Source organism: Salvelinus sp. IW2-2015, unplaced genomic scaffold, assembly GCF_002910315.2.
Source record: "Salvelinus sp. IW2-2015 unplaced genomic scaffold, ASM291031v2 Un_scaffold3881, whole genome shotgun sequence".
Lineage (NCBI taxonomy): Eukaryota > Metazoa > Chordata > Actinopteri > Salmoniformes > Salmonidae > Salvelinus > Salvelinus sp. IW2-2015.
In genome coordinates this window covers 4,134-27,837 of record NW_019945155.1, presented here as the reverse complement: position 1 = coordinate 27,837, position 23,704 = coordinate 4,134, and the positions used below count along the sequence as shown (strand labels likewise).

At 43.8% G+C, this 23,704-nt stretch overlaps 1 protein-coding gene across 1 annotated transcript; it reads right to left on the bottom strand.

Moving 5' to 3' along the window:
• Positions 1 to 2,123: 2,123 nt before the first annotated feature.
• Positions 2,124 to 22,783, bottom strand: LOC112076618 (pancreatic secretory granule membrane major glycoprotein GP2-like). The gene is given in 10 exon segments (XM_024143343.2): positions 2,124 to 2,813; positions 2,963 to 3,038; positions 5,783 to 5,942; positions 6,160 to 6,252; positions 6,254 to 6,400; positions 7,752 to 7,903; positions 15,572 to 15,777; positions 16,167 to 16,355; positions 16,657 to 17,295; positions 22,662 to 22,783. Coding segments are annotated over 10 exon segments (1,749 nt in total). The 5' UTR covers positions 22,729 to 22,783; the 3' UTR covers positions 2,124 to 2,793.
• Between the last annotated feature and the right edge of the window lie 921 nt (positions 22,784 to 23,704).

The window sequence follows — 23,704 nt, the reverse complement described above, 5'->3', positions numbered from 1 at the left end:
ACCAGTTCCAGCCCTACCTGGATCTCAGGGTGGTTCACCTGGCTCTTCACCAGTTCCAGCCCCTCGACTGGATCTCAGGGTGGTTCACCTGGCTCTTCACCAGTTCCAGCCCTACCTGGATCTCAGGGTGGTTCACCTGGCTCTTCACCAGTTCCAGCCCTACCTGGTAGGACAGCATTTCCTGCCCCTGAGGCCCGACCTKCTCTTCAGGCTAGGGGGACACTGTGGCATCCGGACCCGCACCGCCTCCAGCTTCAGGCTTGGCCTCTGAAGGCGTTAGTGGACCAGTCTAGGCCTTCAGGACAATGTGGTGAACACGTTGCGGAGCGCCATCGTTTCTTCCACCAATGCATCAAAACAAATGTGGTGGGTCATATTCTGTACCTGGTTTGAGAGCCATATGTCACTGCTTGATGCAGGCCAAGCGGCTTCCACATTGAGAGTGTATTTAGACGCTATCTAGGCATGTCATGAGGAAGGCCAACAGGGACCCATTTGTGGCTGCCCATTGCTCTCCAAATTATGAAGCGAGTTCGATGTCTGTGTCCAGCAATGGCACGATGCCAAACTGGATCGTTAGCGTGGTGCTGTAAGCGATTGCTAAGCCACCCTCGAGCCCCTAGAGTCGATGACTTTGAAGCACCTATCCATGAAGGTGGCATTCCTGTTGGCTAATACCTCCACTAAGAGGGTGAGTGAACTGCATGCCTTTTCAGTGAGCACTGAATGTTTTTCAGAATGGGTCCAGACAAGAGGAGTGTCACCCTCCGTCTTAGCCCCTCATTCTTGCTGAAGGTCCTGTTTAACAGATGTGAACCGGCCATTACATTTGTCTGCATATGCTCCTCCCACGGCTACAGGTGAGCTGGGTGTTTGTTTCCCGAAGTGTGCCTTTGCCACTTACATTACACAGACACAGGCAATAAGACAGACTGTTTGGCTATTCGTTTGCTATGATGAGAGAGTTCTGGGCCAGAGTCTATCGATACAAAGACTCTCACACTGGATTGTGGACACTATTACTACAGCATATCGGCAGGCCAGCCGGCCTCTACCTTCCTAGTGGTGCATTCTACTAGAGTAGCTACATCGTGGGCCTCTGACCTCTGACCTCTGCTGTAGTGGTGCATTCTACTAGAGGAGTAGCTACATCGTGGCGCCTCTGACCTCTGCTGTAGTGGTGCATTCTACTAGAGGAGTAGCTACATCGTGGGCCTCTGAACTCTGACCTCTGCTGTAGTGGTGCATTCTACTAGAGGAGTAGCTACATTGTGGTCACTGCTCCGAGGAGTTCCCCTCAATGACATTTGCGCCTCGGCCAGTTGGGCGTCCCCTGACTGGGGGACATATCAACTATGACTGCCCTGAGCTCAGTCCTATGGGACTTTGCTCTCTATCTGGCACTTACCTAGTTCACTGATTCATCTGGTATTGTGATACCATATTGGAGTGATCCAATATACTGCCACATGACACATGTTACCTATGTAACCACGTTTAAGTGAGCTGTTGGATTACTCCAATCCTTTTTGTTGGTGATCTACAGCGCCTTGAAAAGGACACGAGGTGGAAGTAGTGCGCGGCAGCTATTTAAGGTGGTCAGTCGCAGCACTACCCGGTACACGGTACTAATCTGAAATTCTTACTCAGAATGTATCCTGCCACCTGGAAGGATACCATATTGGAGTGATCCAATAGCTCACATAACCGTGGTTACATATGTAACCTGCGATGTTCACCGAATTGCTAGCACAAGTTGCTCAAAGATACCTATCATCAATGCTAGCTTTGTTAACGCCGGCTATGTGATGATGCAGTTTCCTGTTTAGGTTAGAGGTCACGTCGAAGAACATTTCAAATATAACAGATTTTAAGCGATCTACATTCTTCCATACTAAACAGATTGCTCTCTCAGGTGTTCTTGGTAGATCCCCTATGAAAGAACAGGAGAATGCAGAACACAAGTGCACATTTTRGAACACAGCCAATGTTGTTAACACGTTGTAACTTCTGATGATGTCATCGGGTAGAACTTTTTAACTTCCTATTTGTTTCTACAACTTGTAGAAATGTGCCGTTTTCACACATGTAGACAATGTGCTGTCAATAATGAAAATGAGGAAGAAAAGAGATTTTCCTTTTAATGAATTACTTACTTAATTTCATTGGAATGTCCTCTTTCTAAGTGTGCTGTTGTTGTGTCGTGATGATGCAGACTTCTACCAGTGTTTCTGTGGTAATACTGACACCTACTGGTTCATCACTGTCTTGACTGATCCCAAAGAGAAAGAACTAAGCTATTGCAATAGTTCACTACATGGCCAGTACATTATTCATACATTAATACATTTATACATATATTTATCATTTATATTTTATTAACACTATTAAATTACTGCACATACAAAGCATTTAAGAGTAATAGTACACTACATGCCAGTACATTAATACATTGATACATACATTTATCATCTTTAATAACACTATTAAATTACTGCATAAACAAAGCATTTTAGACCAATAGGATGAAATAATATTATAGCTGCAGATACACTTTCTGGCCTCACGCCTTAGTTAAAGGTTCAACAATGAATTTGTGAGAAATATAAGAATATCCTTAAAAGATCATTATTTATAACTGGATGTATGTAAGAAATTACATATGAAATGGCTTGGTTTAGGACATAAATGATGTATAGGTGAGATAGGTTTATGAACTTCACATAAATCATTTAAATAACTGAATTCATTGTTTTTTTAGGATACAGGAAKCATGACAGGGATTCATGAAGTTCAAACTTCATTTTGGGACCCTGAAAGTCAAAAACAAATACACTGTTAGATATTTAGTTAATTAGTTACTTAGTTACCTGAGTGTCCATCACTGACATCAACATAATTTGTTTGATTGACATCTATTAAATTATTGGTTTTGATTGATAACTTATGAAGTCGTACTCACAGGTGATTGGTCCGATGGTGAGGGGTTTGAGGGGGACAGAGGGGGTGACAGAGCGGTATTTCCTTTTGGCGCACACCTGAGGAGAGAGACGAGAAGGAGTCAGAGAGAACAGATACTGAAACAGAGAGACGAGAAGGAGTCAGAGAGACCAGACAATAAGACAGAGAGACGAGGAGCCAGAGAGACCAGACACTGAAACAGATAGACGAGAAGGAGTCAGAGAGACCAGACACTGAGACAGAGAGACACTGAGACAGAGAGACCAGACACTGAGACAGGGGGACACTGAGACAGAGAGACCAGACACTGAAACAGGGGGACACTGAGACAGATAGATGAGAAGGAGCCAGAGAGACCAGACACTGAGACAGAGAGACACTGAGACAGAGAGACCAGGGCCAGGATCCACGAAGCCTCTCAGAGTAGTAGTGCTGATCTAGGATAAATTTCACCTTTTAGGTCACCCATCCCAAGTGAATAAGAATATATTGACAAATTGGGACCTGATCCTAGATCAGCACTCCTACTCTGAGATGCTTTGTGGATACGAGTCCAGAAAGCCTCAGGAGAGTCGGAGAGACTACACACAAAATGAGTGATACCAGAGAGATACCAAAGACTGAGTGAGACCAGAGCAAGACCACAGACTGAGTGAGACCAGAGAGAGACCACAGACTGAGTGAGGACCAGAGAGGAAGACCTGCAGACTGAGTGAGACAGAGAGAGACCACAAACTGAGTGAGACCAGAGCAAGACCACAGACTGAGTGAGACCAGAGGCGAGACCACACAAACTGAGTGACACCAAGAGGAGACCACAAACTGAGTGAGAACAGAGAGAGACCGCATACTGAGTGAGACCAGAGAGAGACGACAGACTGAATGAGACCAGAGAGAGACCACAGACTGAGTGAGAACAGAGAAGAGAGACCATAGACTGAGTGAGGACAGGGACAGACCACAGACTGAGTGAGACCAGAGAGAGACCAACAGAGTGAGTGAGACCAGGCAGAGACCGAGAGGACCACAGACTGAGTGCGACCAGAGAGAGACCACAGACTGAGTGAGACCAGACAGACCCGGACTGAGTGAGACCAGAGAGAGACCATGCTGAGTGAGACCAGAGAGAGACCAAGACTGAGTGAGACCAGAGAGAAAGACCACAGACTGAGTGAGACCAGAGCAGACCGCAAACTGAGTGAGACCAGAGAGAGACACAGACTAAGTGAGACCAGAGAGAGACCACAGACTGAGTGAGACCAGAGCGAGACCACAGACTGAGTGAGACCAGAGAGAGACCGCAGACTGAGTGAGACCAGAGAGAGCCCACAAACTGAGTGAGGAAAAGAGAGCGACCACAGACTGAGTAGGACCATTGCAAGACCACAGACTGAGTAAGACCAGAGCGAGACCACAAACTGAGTGAGACCAGAGAGAGACACAGGACTGAGTGAGACCAGAGAGAGACCACATTACTAAGTGAGACCAGAGAGAGACCACAGACTGAGTGAGACCACAGCGAGACCACAGACTGAGTGAGACCAGCGAGAGACCACAGACTGAGTGAGACCAAGAGAGGAGACCACAGACTAGTGAGACAGGAGAGACCACAGACTGAGTGAGACCAGAGCGAGACCGCAAACTGAGTGAGAACAGAGAGCGACCACAAACTGAGTGAGACCAGGGCAAGACCAACAGACTGAGTGAGACCAGAGCGAGACCACAAACTGAGTGACACCAGAGAGAGACCACAAACTGAGTGAGACCAGAGAGAGACCACAGACTGAGTGAGACCAGAGAGAGACCACAGACTGAGTGAGAACAGAGAGAGACCGCATACTGAGTGAGACCAGAGAGAGACGACAGACTGAGTGAGCCCAGAGAGACCACAGACTGAGTGAGAACAGAGAGAGACCATAGACTGAGTGAGACCAGAGACCACAGACTGAGTGAGACCAGAGAGAGACCACAGAGTGAGTGAGACCAGCCAGAGACCAGAGAGACCACAGATTGAGTGCGACCAGAGAGAGACAAACAGACTGAGTGAGACCAGACAGACCACAGACTGAGTGAGACCAGAGAGAGACCATAGACTGAGTGAGACCAGAGAGAGACCACAGACTGAGTGAGAACAGAGAGAGACCACAGACTGAGTGAGACCAGAGCGAGACCGCAAACTGAGTGAGAACAGAGAGCGACCACAAACTGGAGTGAGACCAGAGCAAGACCACAGACTGAGTGAGACCAGAGCGAGACCACAAACTGAGTGAGACCAGAGCGAGACCACAAACTGAGTGAGACCAGAGAGAGACCACAGACTGATTGAGACCAGAGAGAGACCACAGACTGAGTGAGACCAGAGAGAGACCACAGACTGAGTGAGACAGAGAGAGACCGCATACTGAGTGAGACCAGAGAGAGAGACCACAGACTGAGTGAGAACAGACAGAGACCAAGACTGAGTGAGACCAGACAGAACCACAGACTGAGTGAGACCAGAGAGAGACCACAGAGGTGAGTGAGACCAGACAGAGACCAGAGAGACCACAGACTGAGTGGACCAGAGAGAGACAACAGACTGAGTGAGACCAGGAAGACCACAGACTGAGTGAGACCAGAGAGAGACCATAGACTGAGTGAGACCAGAGAGAGACCACAGACTGAGTGAGACCAGAGAGAGACCACAGACTGAGTGAGACCAGAGAGAGACCACAGACTGAGTGAGACCAGACTGAGTGAGGCCAGAGAGAGACCACAGACTGAGTGAGACCAGGAGAGACCATAGACAGAGTGAGATCAGCGGGAAAGATGCAGGACTCACTGGAGTGCAGGAGGAGCTCCTCTGGTCACAAAAGCTGAGTCTGCAGTGTAGGAAGACATCCCGGTAGTCCCCCTGGTACAGGAACAGCAGAGCAGAGAAGCGAGCCCTGAGAGACGAGCCGCTCTCCTCCACCCTCACCTGACGGAATTCAGTCGGACATCTAAGAAACAGGGAGGGTCAGGGTTTAGGTTAGATAAGCAACAAAAAATACACAAACATTAGTGTTCGGTTCTCAGACACAGAATAAGCCTGGTCCTGGAGTAAAAAGCATCTCAATGGAGAAGCTCCATGTAAAGGGTTGTTAGTCCAGGACCAGAATAATCTGTGTCTGGGAAAACCTCCATGTGTTCCTTGAGTGTAAACCAAGACACACATACTTGTTCTGAATGATGTAGTATCGCATGATGTCTCAGGGTCGGGGATTTGGTGCATAGCAGTCCTCCAGAACGACCACGAAACGCTCCGTCTCGACTCTCTACGGACACACCCACGTGCAGCACGGAACCCACCGGCAAGGTGACTCCGCCCGCTGGGTAAGCCTTTGTGAAGTTGTCGCTGTGGTACAGAGTCATCTTGGAGCCCACTTTGGAGCCCTTACCGACTTGGACATCCTTCAGCCTGTCAAATGGGCAAATAGGAGATTTGGTTTTGTTAGATTACAAATAAACAGAGTAAAAAACTCACGGACGCTTAGTAAAGCTAAACCAAGTTTATTCACTGGGTCTTACAGCAGCATAAGACATGTTTCCACCAGTGATAGTAAATATAGACCCCAATGTGGGTGGAGCATCCTCCTTCCCTCTAAACATGACATGTTTATTGCTAGGCAGGAAGTTAAGTGAAGCGGGCAATAAACTGTTCCTTCTCCCTTAATGTGACCTCGACCCCATTCCTCACAACCCACATCTCTCCACCCTTATCAGTGACTGCAACCTTAATTGCCTCCACCATATACATTCCTTCTTCAGATACCCATTAACTTCTGGTGTAAAAACCAGACTATGGTGCTCCATATTTCAAGTTTAGGAGTCAGAACCCATCAGTTAATAAGAGATGCAGTCAGAGATGGACAAACAAAGTGCCTTGGTTGCGAGAAATGCACTTTACAGGCTAAATAAAATGAACTTGTATTATCATTATTTATAATATTTATAATAATAAATACACATTATTTTTGAAGCACTTTTCAAGACACCCAAAGTCACTTTAGGTAGGCAAGATAAGAAATTATGATTATTATTATGATTATTATATTATTATTATTATTTATAATTTTAACACTATTACACAGCCAGCTGAGTATTACAACCAGACAACCAGAACAACCAGTACAACCAGTACAACCAGTACAACCAGAACAACCAGTACAACCAAACAACCAGAACAACCAGAACAACCAGTACAACCAGTACAACCAGTACAACCAAACAACCAGTACAACCAGAACAACCAGGAACAACCAGAACAACCAGTACAACCAGTACAACCAGTACAACCAGAACAACCAGAACAACCAGAACAACCAGTACTGTGATGAGTGGACAGAGGAGATGCAAAACTCTTATCTAGTTATCTAAAGGATCATCAAGAACCACAGGTTTGAGATAAACTGTCTATACATTAACAGCATACTGACAGTCCGACATGTGTTCGCCTGCATTGTGTTACATTGTGTTACATTGTGTTACAGGGGCGTAACTTTGGTTTTAGAAGTGGGGGGGACATAATTATTATCATGTTTAAATCCAGTCTTATAAACCCTCCCAAACAGCCTACCCGACTGCTCGGAGGCGTCTGCATGGTCCTAAAGTACACCATTGCCTGTATTGAATCACATTCCAATGATAAACCTGGGGGGGGGACAAAAATGCAATTTCAGAATGTGGGGGAGGGGGACATGTCCCCCCCGTCCCAAGTGAAAGTTGCGCCCCTGTTGTTTGACATTGTTTACTGTAAAGTCTCCACTTACGACAGGTAGGGTTTGATGGCCACATCCAGGCTGGTCTCTGATTCCAGAGGGTAGGCACAGGAGAAGGGCACGCTCACGGGTCGGCTGAAGGACACGTTGTGAATGTGGTAGATGAATAAACTGTTGGAAAAGATGGCGTCAGTTCCGTTTGTCTGGTGAAAGGGGGAAAAGGGAAGAAGATTAGAAGCCAGGAGAGGACCTCTCACCAGTCCTCAGAATAATATAATTCTTGGACTATTGTATTTCAGTTCATCTGTTCATCATTTTCTGTTGATGGCAACATGTCTCTCTGGCCTGAGTACCGGTCTCTTCATCTAGCATTCCATTTGTTGCCACTCCTTGTCATTGCCAAAGAGACTGGCTTTCCTCAATCTCAATGCTCAGTGTCCAGTCATATTTACGGCGCAGTTGCTGATTGGTAGTTGGGAAAAACATGAATATTTCCATGACAAAGTTACGGAACATGGGGTGAATCTGGCACAATATAGAATAAGAACCTTATGAACAACAACAAACAATGCCGTTACGACCTGCTGCAGTAATGATCTTGTGAGAATGCAGTGTCAATCATAGAAATAAGAATGAATAGAAAGGGGCGTCTCCATTCAAGTCAGTGGAGCTCCCAAGCATGTAGTCCTAAAACCTGGCAATGAGTTACCTCCGGTTCATTCAGCCATCCCTATGGAACAAATTCATGTGGAAAGACTACGGCTTTGGAATAAACGCTGAAAATAAGGTCTGAGGTTGAATTAGGCTTAGGAGATCTTACACATTTTGTTCTATGAGATGAAATCAAATCAAATTGTATTTGTCACATACACATGGTTAGCAGATGTTAATGCAAGTGTAGTGGTGACTTCTGCCGAAGTCGTTGCCTCTCCTTGTTCGGGGGGTGCTCGGCGGTCGACGTCACCGGTATTCTAGCCATCATTGATCTATGTTTCATTTTCCATTGGTTTTGTCTTGCCTTCTTACACACCTGGTTCAAATCCCATTCCTTTTACGTTGTGGATTTAACCCTCTGTTTCCCCTCATGTCCTTGTCAGAGATTGTTTATTGTTGTTCGTGTTTCATGGATTGGTGTGCGACGGGTTCTTGTACCCACATTTATTTTATTATGGACTTTGGTTTTGGAGTTTGTGTTTTAAGATATTAAAATACTCAATTTATACCAAGTTTGATTCTCCTGCGCCTGACTTCCCTGCCACCTACATACACAACGTGACACATGGCCTTGAGATAGAAGCTGTTTGCATTCTCTTGGTCCCAGCTTTGATGCACCTGTACTGACCTCGCCTTCTGAAAGATAGCGAGATGAATATGCAGTGGCTCGGGTGGTTGTTGTCGTTTATGATCTTTTTTGGCCTTCCTGTGACATCGGGTGCTGTAGGTGTCCTGGGGGGCAGGTCATTTGTGATACAGTGTGACAGGATGCTCTTGATGGTGCATCTGTAAAAGTTTGTGAGTGTTTCTTCAGCCTCCTGAGGTTGAAGAGGCGCTGTTGTGCCTTCTTCACCACGCTATCTGTGTGGGTGGACCATTTCAGTTTGTCTGTGATGTGTACGCCAAGGAACTTGAAGCTTTCCACCGCCACTACTGTCCCGTCGAAGTGGATAGGGGCTGCTCCCTCTGCTGTTTCCTGAAGTCCACGATCATCTCCTTTGTTTTGTTGACGTTGAGTGAGAGGTTATTTTCCTGACACCACACTCCGAGGGCCCTCACCTCCTCCCTGTAGGCCGTCTCATCGTTGTTGGTAATCAAGCCTACCACTGTAGTGTCGTCTGTAAACTTGATGATTGAGTTGGAGGTGTGCATGGCCATGCAGTCATGGGTGAACAGGGAGTACAGGAGAGGGCTGAGAACGCACCCTTGTGGGGCCCCATTGTAGAGAATCAGCAAAGTGGAGGTGTTGTTTCCTACCCTCACCACCTGGAGGCGGCCCGTCAGAAAGTCCAGGACCCAGTTGCACAGGGCGGAGTTAAATGCTGAGCTGTAGTCAATGAACAGCATTCTTACAAAGATATTCCTCTTGTCCAGATTGGACAGGGCAGTGTGATGGCGATTGTGTCGTCTGTGGACCTATTGGAGCAATAAGCAAATTGGAGTGGGTATCAGGTAGGGTGGATGTGATATGATCCTTGACTAGTCTCTCAAAGCACTTCATGATGACAGAAGTGTATTATTAGTGCTAGGGGGCGATAGTCATTTAGCTCAGTTACCTTACCTTTCTTGGGAACAGGAACAATGGTGGCCCTCTTGAAGCATGTGCGAACAGCAGACTGGGATTGATTGAATATGTTCATAAACACACCAGCCAGCTGGTCTGCGCATGCTCTGAGGACGCGGCTAGGGATGCCGTCTGGTCCGGCAGCCTTGCTAGGGTTAACACGTTTAAATGTTTTACTCACATTGGCCCACAGGCTGCGTATACGTCAATGTTGTCATCTGAGGCTACCCAGAACATATCCCAGTCCACGCGATCGAAGCAGTCTTGAAGCGTGGAATCCGATTGGTCGGACCAGCTTTGGATAGACCTGAGCACAGGCGTTTCCTGTTTTAGTTTCTGTCTATAGGCTGGGAGCAACAAAATGGAGTCATGGTCAGATTTGCCGAAGGGAGGGCGGGCGAGGGCTTTGTATGCATCGCGGAAGTTACAGTAGCAGTGATCCAGAATGCTACCAGCTCGTGTCGTGCATTTGATATGCTGATAAGGGGAGCCTTGTTTTCAGATTAGCTTTGTTAAAATCCTCAGCCACAATAAATGCTGCCTTAGAATATATGGTTTCCCGTTGACATAGCGTCCAGTGAAGTTCTTCCAGGGCAGTCGAGGTATCTGCTTGGGGGGGATTAACACGGCTGTGACTATAATCGAAGAGAGTTTTCATGGTCGATAATGCGGTCGACAATTCTAGGTCAGGTGAAGAGTATGCTCCGGTATGTTGTTATGATTACACCATGAGTCGTTAATCATAAAGTATACACCCCCGCACTTCTTCTTACCAGAGAGATGTTTGTTTCTGTCAGCGCGATGCGTTAAGGAACCGGGTGGCTGTAATGACTCTGATAACGTATCCCGTGTGAGCCATTTTTCCGTGAAACAGTGTCACGTTCCTGACCTGTTTTCTGTTAGTTTGTGTATGTGTTAGCTGGTCAGGACGTGAGTTTGGGTGGGCAGTCTATGTTTTCTGTTTCTATGTTGGTTTAAGGGTGACCTGATATGGCTCTCAATTAGAGGCAGGTGGTTTTCATTTCCTCTGATTGAGAGCCATATTAAGGTAGGTGTTTTCACACTGTTTGTTTGTGGGTGGTTGTCTTCCGTGTCTGTATGTTATTTCGTACCACACGGGACTGTTTCGGTGTGTATGTAGTCTGTTCCTGTTCGTGCGTTCTTCGTGTCTATGTAAGTTCTCATGTTTAGGTCAGTCTACGTCGTTTGTTATTTTGTATCATTTCAAGTGTAGTTCGTGTTCGTTTTTCGTCTTGTCAATAAATTCATTATGTATTCACAACCCGCTGCACCTTGGTTCAATCCCTGCTCCTCCTCTTCGGATGACAGCCGTTACAAACAGAGAATGTTACAATCTCTGATGTCTCTCTGGAAGGTAACTCGTGCCCTAATTTCATCCTTGTTGTCTAGAGATTGGACATTGGCGAGTAGTATGCTCGGAAGCTGTGGATGGTGTGCTTGCCTTCTAAGTCTGACCAGTAGGCCGCTCTGTCTGCCTCTCCTGTGGCGACCGCGTTGTTTTGGGTCGGCCTCTGGGATAAGATCCCATGTCCAGGGTAGAGGTCCGAACAAAGCATCCGCTCCGGGAAAGTCGTATTCCTGGTCGTACTGTAGGTAAGTTGACGTCGCTTTTATATCCAGTAGTTCTTCCCGGCTGTATGTAATAACACTTGAGATTTTCCTGGCTAACAATGTAAAAAATAATACATTAAAAAAACGAATTATTGCATAGTTTCCTAAGGACCTGAAGCGAGGCGACCATCTCTGTCAGCGCCAGAGATAATCAGTCAGTTAACATGAACTTTATGAATTATGAAGCCTTTACGTTTTGTCCTTTCAGATAATATCAGTCAGTCAGTGTTTTGCATTACTACATAAATTCTACTTTAGGAAACTTTCTGAATAGACGTAGAGAATTAGCGGACTCACACATACAGCGTTCAGAAAGTATTCACAACGCTTTCCTTTTTGTTGTTGTTGGTGTTGTTGTTGTTGGTGTTGTTGTTGTTGGTGTTGCAGCTGAATTTAAAAAGGATTCAATTGAGATGTTTTGTCACTGGACCTCATTACCCCATAATGCCAAAGTGGAATTATGTTTTTCAAAATTTTTACTAACTATTTAAAAATGAACAGCTGAAATGTCTTGAGTCAATATGTATTCAACCCCTTTGTACGGCAAGCCTAAATAAACTTAAGGAGTAAAAATGTGCCTAACAAGTCACATAATAAGTTGCATGGACTCACTGTGTGCGATAATAGTGTTTAACATGATTTTTGAATGACTTACTGATATCTGCATCCCACACATACAATTATCTGTATGGTCCCCCAGTCAAGCAGTGAATTTGAAGCACATATTCAACCACAAAGACCAGGGAGGTTTTCCAATGCCTCGCTAGGAAGGGCACCTATTGGAAGATAAGCATTTCAAAAAGCCAACACTGAATATCCCTTTGAGCATGGTGAAGTTATTAATTACACTTTGGATGGTGTATCAATACACCCAGTCACTACAAAGATACAGGCGTCCATCCTAACTCAGTTGCCGGAGAGGAAGGAAACCGCTCAGGGATTTCACTATGAGGCCAATGGTGACTTTAAAAAATGTACAGAGTTTACTGGCTGTGATAGGAGAGAACTGAGGATGACTCAACAACTTTCTACATACTGTAGTTACTCCACAATACTAATCTAAATGAGTTAAAGGAAGGAAGCCTATACAGTATAAAAATATTCCAAAACATGCATCCTGTTTGCAACAAGTCACTAAAGTAATACTACAGATAAATATTGCAACACAATTAACTTTTTGTCCTGAATAGAAACTGTTATGTTTGGGGCAAGGCCAATACAACACATTACTGAGTACCAATTTCTATATTTTCAAGAATAGTGGTGGCTGCATCATGTTATGGGTATGCTTGTAATCGTTAAGGACTAGGGAGTTTTTCAGGATGAAAAGGAATGGAGCTAAGCACACGCAAAATCCTAGAGGAAAACCTGGTTAAGTCTACATTCCACCAGACACTTGGAGATGATATCACCTTTCAGCAGGACAATAACGTAAAAAAACAGGGTAAATCTACACTGGAGTTGCTTACCAAGAAGAGAATGAATGTTCCTGAGTGGCTTAGTTACAGTTTTGAATTAAATCAATTCAAAAACCTATGGCAAGACCTGAAAATAGTTTTCTAGCAATGATCAACAACCAGTTTGACAGAGTTGAAGGGTGTTGAAAAGAATAATGGGAACATTTTGCACAATCCAGGTGTGGAAAGCTCTAAGATATGTTTTTATTTTTATTTTACCTTTATTTAAAAGGGCAACTCAGTTAAGAACAAAATCTTATTTACAATGACGGCCTACCGGGGAACAGTGGGTTAACTGCCTTGTTCAGGGGCAGAATGACAGATTTTTACCTTGTCAGCTCGGGGATTCGATCCAGCAACCTTTCGTTACTGGCCCAATGTGGACTTACAGCTGTATTTTGCTGCCAAAGGTGCTTCTACAAAGTATTGACTCAGCGGTGTAAATACTTATGTAAATTCGTTTTTTCTGTATTTCATTTTCAATACATTTGCAAAAATGTCTAAAAACATGTTTTTACTTTGACATTATGGAGTATTGTGTGTAGATGTGTGCGATTTATAAAATAAAAAAAATCTATGTAGAATTCATGCTGTAACACAACAAAATGTGGAATTAGTCAAGGGGTATGAATACTTTCTGAAGGCACTGTACATCCTATAACGAAACATCAATCAAATCCATCACCGCACCTCAGACACCCTCAAATGAAATTTCTCCTTTCCTAAAAACGTATCTTAGCAGTAGTCCATCAGAAAATAGACCTAGGCTTCATTATAGCATAATGCTAAAATAATGTTTATTTGTTTATATGTTTATAAATATTTGTTATATTATTTGCCCATCGTTATTTGTCCATCTTAATGTTTTCTTTTTATTGGCCAGTCTGAGATATGGCTTTTTCTTTGCAACTATGTCTAGAAGGCCAGCATCCCGAAGTCGCCTCTTCACTGTTGACGTTGAGACTGGTGTTTTGCGGGTACTATTTAATGAAGCTGCCAGTTTAGGACTTGACTAATGTACTTGTCCTCTTGCTCAGTTGTGCACCGGGGCCTCCCACCCCTCTTTCTAATCTGGTTAGAGCCAGTTTGCGCTGTCCTTCGAAGGGACTAGTACACAGCGTTGTACGAAATCTCCAGTTTCTTGGCAAATTCTTGCAAGGAATAGCCTTCATTTCTCAGAACAAGAATAGACTGCCGAGTTTCAGAAGAAAGTTATTTGTTTCTGTAATCGAACCCACAAATGCTGATGCTCCAGATACTCAACTAGTCTAAAGAAGGCCAGTTTTATTTCTTCTTTAATCAGAACAACAGTTTTCAGCTGTGCTAACATAATTGCAAAGGGGTTTTCTAATGATCAATTAGCCTTTTAAAATTATAAACTTGGATTAGCTAACACAAAGCGCCATTGGGACACAGGAGTGATGGTTGCTGATAATGGGCCTCTGTACGCCTATGTAGATATTCCATTCCTAATCTGCCTTTTCCAACTTTAATAGTAATTTACAACATTAACAATGTCTGCGCTGTATTTATGATCAGTTTGATGTTATTTTAACGCATTTCTTTAAAAACAAGGACATTTCTAAGTGACCCCAAACTTCTGAATGGTGGTGTATATGTATGTATATTTATGTTGTGTTACACAGCATTTGAAAAAGAGACCTAGACCTCAATATGTCTCCGTGTTAAAATACAACATAAAAATAAAGCATCTGTATTCACTGTTCCATTCACTGTTCCATTCTTGTGCAAATCATGCATCTCCGCTGACCTCTCTCTCTTCCAACCTCTCTGTATTCACTGTTCCATTCTTGTGCAAATCATATGCATCTCCGCTGACCTCTCTCTCTTCCAACCTCTCTGTATTCACTGTTCCATTCTTGTGCAAATCATATGCACCTCCGCTGACCTCTCTCTCTTCCAACCTCTCCGTATTCACTGTTCCATTCTTGTGCAAATCAAATGCAACTCCGCTGACCTCTCTCTCTTCCAACCTCTCTGTATTCCCTGTTGCATTCTTGTGCAAATCATATGCAACTCCGCTGACCTCTCTCTCTTCCAACCTCTCTGTATTCCGCTCAACCAGGAGCCCAAGCATGTCCCAGAAGTACAAACTACAGTAGTTCTGTCACTTACTTTTAGCAATTTAAAAAAATATATATATATACATATATATATATATATATATATTAGAGGAAAAATGTACCTTGCTCTTTCTTACTGGATATAAAATAGGCTTCAGGCTACAGCGCTCACAATGAACTGGCAGGGAAGTTTGAATGGCGAGAGCTTCTCTGGTGTGACGTGATCACATTGGCTGGTGATAAACATGCAATAAATGGAATGTACATATTTGAAGGCGTGTGTCTTTGGCAATGACAAGGATTGGCAATAAGTGAAATATTAGCTAAAGAGACTGGTATCCAGGCTGATGTCTCACAGGAAGTGTTCTCTGTTGAAGGTTTCGGTGAGGAACGGGGTGAACGGGTCGGGTTTGTTCTCACCTCCAGAGTGTTTCCACAGGCGCCCTCCTTGCGCTCCACCTGGTACCATACCATGCCGCCACGCTCTTCGTGAGCGTTACACCGGGGGTCGGCCAGGTTAGCGGTGGTGGCATCCAGACCAGCGGCCTCCAGGTTAGTCCTGTTGAGACCCACCTGTACCAGGCTCCGCCCACACACTACCGCTGGGTGCAGCAAAACAGGCTGATCTGTAAGAGAGAAAGAGAGCGAGAGAGAAAGAGAGAAAGAGAGCGAGAGAGGAATGAGAAAAGAAAGACAACATGAAAGAAGTTATTCAAGAACCCAAAATGAAAAGTAGGAATTACAAATTCTCATATACACTCTTAGAAAAAAGGGTTCCAAAAGGGTTCTTCTAATGTCCCCATAGGATAACCCTTTTTGGTTCCAGGTAGAACCCTTTTTGGTTCCAGGAAGGGGTTCTACCTGGAACCAAAAGGGTTATAGCTGGCACCAAAAAAGGGTTCTTCACAGGGTTCTCTTTTGGGGACAACCGAAGAACCATTTTAGGTTCTAGATAGCACAATTTCTTCTAAGAGTGTACATAGGTCCCTCAAACAGGTGTTTTCTGAGAACTCACCTGGCCTCTCACACCGCCAAGTGACCCCATCATTGCTCACGCAGGTCTCCCCCGCTCTGCAGGTACCACACATTGCTTTTGGCGTAGTCGTGGTAACCTGTGACTGTGTTGTTGTTGTGGTGCGATTGTTCTCTACATGTATTTCTGTAGTTGTGACTGGTTTTGGTGTTGTGGTGGGAGCTGTCACATCTGGAACAAGGAGTTAAACAGGAGACACAGTTACGAGGGAACATTCATCGCTCATGTTTTGAAAGAACTAGTATGCTGGTATTACCAGGATCATACAATACACCTATATGAATGAATGGATGAATATGCTGAGTACTGTTGATGTCTAGGGCCATAAGAAGAACATCATGGTGTATATAACCAGCTGGTGAATGACTAAGCAGTAAACAGTTAAAGATGTAAATACAATAACTTCAATTCAAAAGGCAGAACAACAACAAGTCCCACACAGAACTTGGCAAAGCAGGGGGCGAAACCTTACATGCACAATAGGCGAAGTAGCACCCGGGAGGCATGACCAACTTGTACACAAAGTAGTTCCCAGGGCATGCCTTGACGTGGATGGGCTGAGACTGCACCCAGCAGCAGTCCTCATTGAAGCTGGCGCAGACTGCACTCCGGACAATTTCATCCACCTGCTGGGGGGGAGGAAACGCCAGCCACAAGGGAGCCTGGGTGCCGCACTTGAACGAATCCACACACTTGTCCGGCATGGACACGCTCTGGTTGCCGATGTACATGCGGTAATAGCCGTCCCAGTGGACGTTGCGGTCGCAGTGCTTGTTGCCCACGACGTTGTTGGTGGAACGCCAGGCGTCGTTCAGGACCGTGTAGATCTTGCAAGGGTTGGCGCACTGCTGGATGCCGTCGACCGTGATGCAGTCCTCCCCATCAGCGCACTCGTTGAAGCCGCAGCTGAACCGGACATGGGCGAGGTTTGTGTTGGAGCGGCGGACACGGCGAGGGGCGTGGTGGTCGTCGGCGGCGGTGTGGCCAGGTAAACAGATGAGGCCATCGCCGGAGAAGCCCTTCTTACAGGTGCATGTGATGTCACCTGCCATGAACGAGGTGCGGCAGACGGCTTGTTCGTGACACGCCTCGCAGCTGGTGACAATCGTACCTGTGGGAATATGGGAATATATGGGTTCTTTGTCTTTTTAGGTTGAGTTATCGTGATACACCTGTATGGTTTTGATGCCTCCATTTCTAGGTTGAGTTATCATGATACACCTGCATTGTTTTGATGCCTCCATTTCTAGGTTGAGTTACCAGCAGCAGTCCTCATTGAAGCTGGCGCAGACTGCACTCTGGACAATTTTCATCCACCTGCTGGGGGGGAGGAAACGCCAGCCACAAGGGAGCCTGGGTGCCGCACTTGAAGACTCCACCACTTGTCCGGCATGGACACGCTCTGGTTGCCGATGTACATGCGGTAATAGCGCGTCCCAGTGGACGTTGCGGTCGCAGTGCTTGTTGCCCACGACGTTGTTGGTGGAACGCCAGGCGTCGTTCAGGACCGTGTAGATCTTGCAAGGGTTGGCGCACTGCTGGATGCCGTCGACGCGTGATGCAGTCCTCCCCGCGGCGCACTCGTTGAAGCCGCAGCTGAACCGGACATGGGCGAGTTGGTGTTGAGTGGTTGGAGCGGCGGACACGGCGAGGGGCGTGGTGGTGCGTCGGCGGCGGTGTGGCCAGGTAAACAGATGAGGCCGTCCCGGAGAAGCTCTTCTTACAGGTGCATGTGATGTCACCTGCATGGGCGAGGTGCGGCAGACGGCTTGTTCGTGACACGCCTCGCAGCTGGTGACAATCGTACCTGTGGGAATATGGGAATATATGGGTTCTTGTCTTTCTAGGTTGAGTTATCATGATACACCTGTATTGTTTTGATGCCTCCATTTCTAGGTTGAGTTATCATGATACACCTGCATTTTTGATGCCTCCTTCTAGGTTGAGTTATCATGATACACCTCATTGTTTTGATGCTCCATTTCTAGGTTGAGTTATCATGATACACCTGATTGTTTTGATGCCTCCATTTCTAGGTTGAGTTATCATGATACACCTGATTGTTTTGATGCCTCCATTTCTAGGTTGAGTTATCATGATACACCTGATTGTTTTGATGCCTCCATTTCTAGGTTGAGTTATCATGATACACCTGAATTGTTTTGATGCCTCCATTTCTAGGTTGAGTTATCATGATAACCTGATGGTTTTGATGCCTTCCATTTCTAGGTTGAGTTATCATGATACACCTGCATTGTTTTGATGCCTCCATTTCTAGGTTGAGTTATCATGATACACCTGATGTTTTTTGATGCCTCCATTTCTAGGTTGAGTTATCATGATACACCTGCAGTTTTGATGCCTCCATTTCTAGGTTGAGTTATCATGATACACCTGTATGGTTTTGATGCCTCCATTTCTAGGTTGAGTTATCATGATACACCTGTATGGTTTTGATGCCTCCATTTCTAGGTTGAGTTATCATGATACACCTGCATTGTTTTGATGCCTCCATTTCTAGGTTGAGTTATCATGATACACCTGCATGGTTTTGATGCCTCCATTTCTAGGTTGAGTTATCATGATACACCTGTATGGTTTTGATGCCTCCATTTCTAGGTTGAGTTATCATGATACACCTGCATTGTGTTTGATGCCTCCATTTCTAGGTTGAGTTATCATGATACACCTGATTGTTTTGATGCTTCCATTTCTAGGTTGAGTTATCATGATACACCTGATTGTTTTGATGCTCCATTTCTAGGTTGAGTTATCATGATACACCTGCATTGTTTTGATGCTCCATTTCTAGGTTGAGTTATCATGAAACACCTGCATTGTTTTGATGCCTCCATTTCTAGGTTGAGTTATCATGATACACCTGCATTGTTTTGATGCCTCCATTTCTAGGTTGAGTTATCATGATACACCTGCATGGTTTTGATGCTCCATTTCTAGGTTGAGTTATCATGATACCTGATTGTTTTGATGCCTCCATTTCTAGTTTGAGTTATCATGATACACCTGCATTGTTTTGATGCCTCCATTTCTAGGTTGAGTTATCATGATACACCTGCATGTTTTTGATGCTCCATTTCTAGGTTGAGTTATCATGATACACCTGCTTTGTTTTGATGCCTCCATTTCTAGGTTGAGTTATCATGATACACCTGCATTGTTTTGATGCCTCCATTTCTAGGTTGAGTTATCATGATACACCTGCATTGTTTTGCCTCCATTTCTAGGTTGAGTTATCATGATAAACCTGTATTGTTTTGATGCCTCCATTTCTAGGTTGAGTTATCATGATAAACCTGATTGTTTTGATGCCTCCATTTCTAGGTTGAGTTATCATGATACACCTGATTGTTTTGATGCCTCCATTTCTAGGTTGAGTTATCATGATAAACCTGTATTGTTTTGATGCCTCCATTTCTAGGTTGAGTTATCATGATACCTGTATTGTTTGATGCCTCCATTTCTAGTTTGAGTTATCATGATAACACCTGATTGTTTGATGCATCTCATTTCTAGGTTGAGTTATCATGATACACCTGATTGTTTGATGCTCCCATTTCTAGGTTGAGTTATCATGATAAACCTGCTTGTTTTGATGCCTCCATTTCTAGGTTGAGTATTCATGATAAACCTGCATTGTTTTTGATGCCTCCATTTCTAGGTTGAGTTATCATGATACACCTGATTGTTTGATGCCTCCATTTCTAGGTTGAGTTATCATGATAAACCTGCATTGTTTTGATCCTCCATTTCTAGGTTGAGTTATCATGATAAACCTGTATGGTTTTGATGCCTCCATTTCTAGGTTGAGTTATCATGATAAACCTGCATTGTTTTGATGCCTCCATTTCTAGGTTGAGTTATCATGATAACCTGATTGTTTTGATGCCTCCATTTCTAGGTTGAGTTATCATGATAAACCTGCATTGTTTTGATGCCTCCATTTCTAGGTTGAGTTATCATGATAACCTGTATGGTTTTGATGCCTCCATTTCTAGGTTGAGTTATCATGATAAACCTGCATTGTTTTGATGCTTCCATTTCTAGGTTGAGTTATCATGATACACCTGCATGTTTTGATGCCTCCATTTTCTAGGTTGAGTTATCATGATACACCTGCATTGTTTTGATCCTCCATTTCTAGGTTGAGTTATCATGATAAACCTGCATTGTTTTGATGCCTCCATTTCTAGGTTGAGTTATCATGATACACCTGCATTGTTTTGATGCCTCCATTTCTAGGTTGAGTTATCATGATACACCTGATTGTTTTGTATGCCTCCATTTCTAGGTTGAGTTATCATGATACACCTGCATTGTTTTGATGCCTCCATTTCTAGGTTGAGTTATCATGATACACCTGATTGTTTTGCCTTCCATTTCTAGGTTGAGTTATCATGATCACCTGCATGTTTTTGATGCCTCCATTTCTAGGTTGAGTTATCATGATACACCTGCATTGTTTTGATGCCTCCATTTCTAGGTTGAGTTATCATGATACACCTGCATTGTTTTGATGCCTCCATTTCTAGGTTGAGTTATCATGATACACCTGCATTGTTTTGATGCCTCCATTTCTAGGTTGAGTTATCATGATACACCTGCATTGTTTTGATGCCTCCATTTTCTAGGTTGAGTTATCATGATACACCTGCATTGTTTTGATGCCTCCATTTCTAGGTTGAGTTATCATGATACACCTGCATTGTTTTGATGCCTCCATTTCTAGGTTGAGTTATCATGATACACCTGAATTGTTTTGATGCCTCCATTTTAGGTTCTGCAACTAAAGAGCAGAGAAAGTCAATTGTGTGGTGGGTTATACAATATTATACTGTATAAAAATACTTAATACATAATACATGTATCCCTACACTGTCAACTCTAACCAAATATATTTTGGTCAGTGTTAGATATGGCAGAACTAAAATAAGACACTCATACGAAAATCAAATGAACAAATGCTATATAGTTTATATCATATATCAAATATTGTATTCATTATGTAATATACATAAATCATTGAATGTATTAAATATACAGTGCATTTGGAAAGTATCAGACCCCTTGTCCTGTCCACATGTTGTTACGTTACAGCCTTATTCTAAAATGGATTAAACCGTTTTTTACCCTCAAGGACATTCAGAGACTTGTCCGAAGCCACTCCTGCGTTGTCTTGGCTGTGTGCTTAGGGTCGCTGTCCTGTTGGAAGGTGAACCTTCGCCAGTCTGATGTCCTGAGCGCTCTGGAGCAGGTTTTCATCAGGGATCTCTCTATACTTTGCTCCATCATCTTTCTCGATCCTGACTAGTCTCTCAGTCCCTGCCCTGAAAACCTCCCACAGCATGATGCTGCAACCACCATGCTTCACCGTAGGTTTGGTGCCAGGTTTTCTCCAGACGTGACCTTGGCATTCAGGCAAAGAGTTATCCTGGTTTCATGACCGAGATATCTCTTGGTCTGAGAGTCCTTTAGGTGCCTTTTGGCAAAGTCCAAGCGGGCTGTCATGTGCCTTTTACTGAGAGTGGCTTCTGTCTGGCCACTCTACCTAATGGCCTGATTGGTGGAGTGTAAGAGATGGTTGTCCTTCTGGAGCTTGTCAGAGTCACCTCCTGACCAAGGCCTTCTCCCCGATTGCTCAGTTTGGCCAGGCGCAGCTCTAGGAAGAGTCTTGGTGGTCCAACTTCTTCCATATAGAATGGAAATCATGTCCAATTTCAAATCAGGTCCAATGAATTGAATTTACCAGGTGGACTCCAATCAAGTTGTAGAAACATCTCAAGGATGATCAAGGAAAAGGATGCACCTAAGCTCAATTTCGAGTCTCATAGCAAAGGGTCTGAATACTTATGTAAATAAGTTATTTATGTTTTTATTTAAATTCACAAAACCTTTTTCGCTTTGTCATTATGGGGTATTGTGTGTAGATTGATGAGGAAAAATAATTTAATCCATTTTAGATGAGGCTGTAACATAACAAAATGTTGTAAAAGTCAAGGGGTCTGAATACTTTCCGAATGTACTGTATAGTATATTTGTTGTACCTGAGGTATGTCCAGCGTTGATGTATTAAAATATAGTATAATTGTGTGTACCTGAGGTATTCCAGCTGTTGATGTATTAAATATATAGTATAATTGTGTGTACCTGAGGTATGTCCAGCTGTTGATGTATTAAATATATAGTATATTTGTGTGTACCTGAGGTATGTCCAGCTGTTGATGTATTAATATATAGTATATTGTGTGTACCTGAGGTATGTCCAGCTGTTGATGTATTAAATATATAGTATAATTGTGTGTACCTGAGGTATGTCCCTGTTGATGTATTAAATATATAGTATAATTGTGTGTACCTGAGGTATTCCAGCTGTTTATGTATTAAATATATAGTATATTGTGTGTACCTGAGGTATGTCCAGCTGTTGATGTATTAAATATATAGTATATTTGTGTGTACCTGAGGTATGTCCAGCGCTGGACAGAACCAGTAGAGGCACCAGCAAAGCTACCAGGATCATCCTCATCAACACTAGTTACTTCTACGGGGCAGAAACGGGAACACAACCTGAAGGAAAATACACTTATTATATTATATTTATCCACATTCATTACTGATATCATCATAATACATCTACTGGATAGTCAGTCACTTTTAAATTACATCTACTGGATAGTCAGTCACTTTTAAATTACATCTATGGATAGTCAGTCACTTTTAAATTAAGTTTGAATTGATTTAATTGACTGTATCTATACAGGTCATCCTATTGTGATAAAAAAATATTTTATTTTCTGTCACAAGACTGCAATAAACCACGTTACAAAACATCAAATACAACTATAGATATTAAGCGTGGACACACACATCCTCTGGAGGGTAATATAACATTTCAAACTTAGCCAGTTCAGATATATAATTTCACCAAACCAAAAAATACTTTGTTTCACCATACAGTATGAATAGTGATCTGAGAGAAGTACTGACTTACCAAATCTTGATGCTGACTGCTGGACCCACCTGTAAGCTCAGCATTTATACCCTGGTTATCGGGAGTGGGGGAAACGGGACACATTGTGCAATATTCCCAGGGACAATACCTTAGCCTGGGTCCCAGTATGTTTAGCTCTCATACCACTCCTTGACACTCCTTGTCATGATAAACTTTTTGGCAATGACCCTGAGTAAAGGAGTGAAACGTCAGCCCAACCTGACTGGATTTCAGGCTAACAATGGGTCTGGAACAGGTTGAATCACAACTATAGATCCCAACTACAGTAGAATCTTCATTTGATCACTCTTTTGTTGCTGAACGTTTCCCTGTGTATTTGAGTTTTAAGAAGGCTTCTAAATTTTGTAATTTCCACTTAGAAATGTCGACTTGATTTTCTTTTACGAAAAATGTATGACCCTACAAAAATGTCCATTAATTATAATCCACATAATATTCACATTTTCTGTTGCTGCGGGATTATTTTCCTTCTGTAGCAAACTAGCTCAAA